Below are 5,003 nucleotides of genomic sequence, written 5' to 3'. Positions count from 1 at the left end.
TTGTCCTTTGATCATGTGTCAGCTTATACTTTTTTTGTTTATCGCGATAAGTTAATCAATATTGATTTTTGTCAAAAGATAACGCATAAAATATATATAAAAATTAATACTAGCTAGGGTTTATACCTTTAATAATGACAATTCGTTAATAAAGAGTTCATTAGAGTGGAGTTAATTAATTTCTATCGTCCAAATTGCTGCGCTGCTTTACTTTAATAACCCTTTGAATAATTTCAATTGAGAATGATTTTTTATTTAAATTACATATGTATAAAATAAAATGCAATTATCCACATCATCACCCCACTCAGGCACTCAGCCCCTAATTATGAAATATTTTAGATAATCATCAAATAGTTAATTTGCCTTATAATCACAGCAGTGAAATTTGACACTTAATTATTCACTAAAAATGGATATTTATACAAATCTTTCCCACAATAACATAACTATATATATTATTTTACAATTTAATTAATTAATTTCTAGATATTAACTCTTTAAAAATATAATTATTAGAAAAATATTCGTTTTTAATCTAAAATTACAACGAAACTGTAGCTTTTGCAACTACAAAACATTACATAATTATTACCATCTGATGTGTCAACTCAATCTATCTATGACCTGCACGGATTAATTATAATTATTAGAAAAAAAATATCATTTTATCGTTATGTCTATGTGTATTTAGCTAAAAATTAAATTCGAGATTTTTTTTTTAAAAAAATCTAAGAATAAATCATATCAAAATTTACAATGCACATAATTCTGGTTTAATGACTAGCTAAGTTCTTTTTATCATGATTTTATATTTTAACAGAATTTAATTTAATTTAAATATTTATTATGCCACGTGTGTACTATTGTGGTGCATTGTGTACATACACATCTTCTGTTCTACTCTTTTATTAAAAGTAATAAAACCGGAATAAAATAAATTTAAATAAATTTTTATATTTAATGTTTAGCTAAAATTCAAAGAGTGAAATATGGTAATTAATTTTCTATAATTAGAAATTAGTATTTAATAATTAGTAATTACTATAGAAATGAGTAGATAAAATTTAAAAGTGAAAGCTTTTATAGTTCGATGAGTTATTATATCATTTGTAAGAGAAAGTAAGTGTATATGTGGCGACACGTTTGCGTTCACGCTATGCACATCACCTTCACCAGTTGTGACTTGGCTGCCATCTTCAACCACACTTTCTCTCTCACGAGAGTTATCTTAACCTGTGACCGTTTCTATTTTTACTACTTCGAACTCTCCAAGATAACCTCTCCTCTGGTCTACTCCTTCACACGTGTCATTACTTTAAAAAAAGTATGCAGCGAACCGTTGGAGTAAATATTTAAGTCAATTTACTTGTCCTCTCTTTTATTATTTAATACTAACATTTTATGTGAAATTTTTCAAAGGTTGGCAAATTGCTTAGAGAAAAATTTATTACAATAATTTTAATGAATTCAATCGCAAACATGTTATAAACACTTAACTTATTATCACAAATCAAATTGCCACGAATTTTAGGATTCAAATTTGTTATGTGATTACTCATTGATTTGTGTTACGTTACTCTTCTTCTTGACAATTATTTAAGAAAAAATACACATCATTTACGTAAATCTTAAATGGGTCTACAAGATTGACGGCTGAGATTATGCCACGTTTCGTTGCATTATTGAAAGTCAACATCAGTGGTTAACAACTTACTTACATTTTTCATATGATTGTACGGCAAGGATTGTTTCTGATGATCAAACCAAGCCAACCACGTGTAAGGTAATTAAAACAATCGCATAAGATCTTTTTTCTCGTGATTTTTCAACTTCTCGTAACAACAAATATTCCACAACGTAAGGGTAACATTTATTTATCGATAATATATCGCGATATTTTCAATATATCTCTTTCGTCTTCCCCAATTAACACCCTATATAAAGAAAATAAGCTTTCATTGTTCAAGCGCTCAAAACCAGTAACCCTTTCATTATTCTCTCCTTACCAGAAACTTCGGAAAGAAGATTTTCATCTCTGATTATACTCAACAATGGCGTCTAAGAAATCGTTAGCCCAGCGCCTCTATAACATCTACAAATTCTCTTCCAAAAGCGTTACGAGTTGCCGGATAGCTTCATCCGCGGCTCAAAATCGGATTCCTCGTAGCCCTAATCGCTCTAATCTCGCTCCGGATCCCGGAGACAATGCGATCTTCAGCCGCTTTATTCACAGGAGGGCTATACAGGAGGAGATGTCGCTGGAGCTCAGGTCAGTCCCAATGGGAGGAAACCTGATTGAGAAACTCAGGGAAATTGGAATCGGCCGGGATCGGATTCGTTTGGACGGACTTACACCGCCTCCGGCGACGGAAACTTCGCCGTCGGAGAGGCCGGGGCTTACGATTGAGGATACCAAGAAATTACTCAGGGTTACGCAGCTAGAGGCTGTAAAATCGAGGCTGAGGGAAATTCCTCAGAGCAGTATCTCTTACTCGGAATTTGTACGGATCTGCGAGGAGACTTGTACGGATTCAGACCTGGGACGAAAATTTGCGAAAATGCTGGATGAGAGTGGAAACGTCGTCGTTTTCGGGAACGTTGTGCTTCTCAGGCCTGAACAGGTAAATTTCAATTCCTTATAATTTCTATAAAATTATATCTAACAGTATAAAATTGATAATTAGTTTATATTCTTCTCTGCGAAATTGCTCTTGTTTTAATTTGTTGTGATTTCAGATTCAGATTGTCATGGTCATGAAAGGTTTAAAGATTCATTCATTCACGTAGTGTTTTTGTTTATCAATTTGGGGATCTGATAAATTTTTATAATGATTTTTTCTCTTTTTTTGTGTGTTTTCTTTTTCGACAGGAAAATGAAACTTTGTTGTTTCGCCAGATCTAAACGTGTTAAAGGATACCACGTTTGTTGGGAGAACAAATATAAACCCTTTCGGTTTCAACAATGGCTCAAGATTTTGTCCCTTTTTTTTTGCGAGCCTTTATGGCCATACCAGTCCTCTCAACAAAAATTTATTTAAATTGAGGACGTTCAGAAAATTAACGAGTCATATGGAAACATGATAACTTTTACATTTGACCCCCCAAAAAAGAAAAGAATAACTAGTTGAAAGAGGAATATACTTTTTTTCAATAATAGCAATCATGAGAGTACTTTTGGAGGAGGATACATTTTTTTTCCCAGGATAAACACAGTTTTTATTTAAGGAAATTTTATTTAAAATTTTGGATGAAAATTAAAAAAAATATATGGAAATTTTCTTGTTTTAAGTTTTTTTTTTCTACTATGCTATCGTGAAATAGGGTTAGTTAGTAGCTTGATTTTCCTTTCTCTACTTTGAGTTAATGAGTTTAGGTTATTAGCATTAAAAGCTGCAGGTTTTACTCATATGAATTTGACGATGATATGAATAATTATGATTTTTTTTACAGTTAAAAAATGTAGGCTTTTTTCTCTTGTTATTTCCGAAGATAATTGGCTTTGCTCCGAATAATTTAATATATATGCATATATACTGTAGAGATATTTGTTTGCTTTTAGCCTCATCGACACTAACTGGCTCAGTTGTCCTTTTCTTAAATTAGTTCATGGCAGGCATTATTGGGAGGGGGGGTCCTTGTTGTATTCTCTGGGTTATCACATGCTTTGATTGACTATTTTGGTGTTTTTCTTTCTTTCACGAAAGGGTCCAATATTTTAAATTCTCAAGCACTATATATCTAATTATTATAATAGTCTTATATATATATGTTACTTGTCAATATATACAGTAGTCCCTTACAAATAGCAATGCTAATGTTTAGGCTGAGTCATCTTTTACCCAAACATTTTTGTTATGTGTTATTTTCAGGTTGCCAAAGTGATTCAAGAACTAATTCCAGTACCAGAACCAAGCTCCAACGACCCAAGAAGAAAAGAGCTTGAAGAGTTGGAGAATCAGAAGAGTGAGATTGACGAGAGGGCCGAGTCCCTGGTCCGAAAGGAGCTGTGGTGCGGTCTGGCCTACCTAATGGTTCAAACTGCGGGGTTCATGCGGCTAACTTTTTGGGAGCTGTCGTGGGATGTGATGGAGCCAATTTGCTTCTATGTCACGTCGATATACTTCATGGCTGGCTATGCCTTTTTCCTTAGGACCTCCAAAGAGCCTTCTTTTGAAGGGTTTTTCCACAGCCGATTTATGGCTAAGCAGAAACGATTAATGAAGCAGTATGACTTCGACATTGGAAGGTATAATGAGCTGAGAAAAGCTTGTTATCCATACTCAACGCCTTATTCGACGATCAATTCATTTGATAAAGCAGGAAAGGTCCAATTGGGTGTTGTACATGATTAATTTGATATTAACAGTAATACTACAAGAGTAATAAGAAAAACAACAAGTGAAAAATAGCCACACAATTTTGATTAATAATTTCATTCTCATTTTTAATGTTTTGTTTTATCTTTGCAAGAAGTTAAACAAAATTGTTCTCTATCCAAGGTCTTTGAGCATCTCTGTTTTATTTTTTATCACTCTATTGCGTTGTACATCATGCATAATCCAGACCAGATGCTATCAATTTTCTGGTTAATTTATATTTATTTTTAATTTGATGATTGTGAAATAATTAAATATAAATATAATATTTTAAATGAGCATTGCTGCAAGGTCCCATTAGTTGCTCAACATGGCATCTCACGATAACAATTCAACTATTTATAGGATAACAATTGAACTTGTCTTTTATAACAATTCAACTATTTGACAGCATCGTGTGCCTTATAGCATTAATTATTTTCAATGGAAGAATTTATGTTTTTAAATAAAATACTGCATTTTTTTCCTTTATTTTTCTTAGGAAAAAAAGGTAAAAAGAAATTTTCAAATTTTCAATTCAAATTTTATCTATTTACCAAATGAATAATTATTGTTAATTAGTCATGATTAATTATGGCAAGTGAAAATTAAAATCGGAAAATGCTTTAGTAGAATTACATTTTG

General features: G+C 32.1%; 1 protein-coding gene across 1 annotated transcript; it reads left to right on the top strand.

Annotated features, from left to right (window-relative positions):
• Positions 1-1,965: 1,965 nt before the first annotated feature.
• LOC133812575 (calcium uniporter protein 2, mitochondrial) lies at positions 1,966-4,613 on the top strand. The gene is made up of 2 exons (XM_062246348.1): positions 1,966-2,624; positions 3,873-4,613. Exons 1-2 carry the CDS (start codon positions 2,055-2,057, stop codon positions 4,353-4,355), a joined length of 1,053 nt encoding a protein of 350 aa, XP_062102332.1. The 5' UTR covers positions 1,966-2,054; the 3' UTR covers positions 4,356-4,613.
• The last annotated feature ends 390 nt before the right edge of the window (positions 4,614-5,003 follow it).

The sequence above is a fragment of the Humulus lupulus genome, chromosome 1 (genome assembly GCF_963169125.1).
Source record: "Humulus lupulus chromosome 1, drHumLupu1.1, whole genome shotgun sequence".
NCBI lineage: Eukaryota > Viridiplantae > Streptophyta > Magnoliopsida > Rosales > Cannabaceae > Humulus > Humulus lupulus.
This window is presented reverse-complemented; position numbering and strand designations above follow the sequence as displayed.

Coding starts and splice junctions, on each gene's coding strand:
- LOC133812575 (XM_062246348.1), top strand. CDS start 2,055: ATGGCGTCTAAGAAATCGTTAGCCCAGCGCCTCTATAACATCTACAAA. Junction 2,625..3,872: donor TGCTTCTCAGGCCTGAACAG/GTAAATTTCAAT, acceptor TGTTATTTTCAG/GTTGCCAAAGTGATTCAAGA.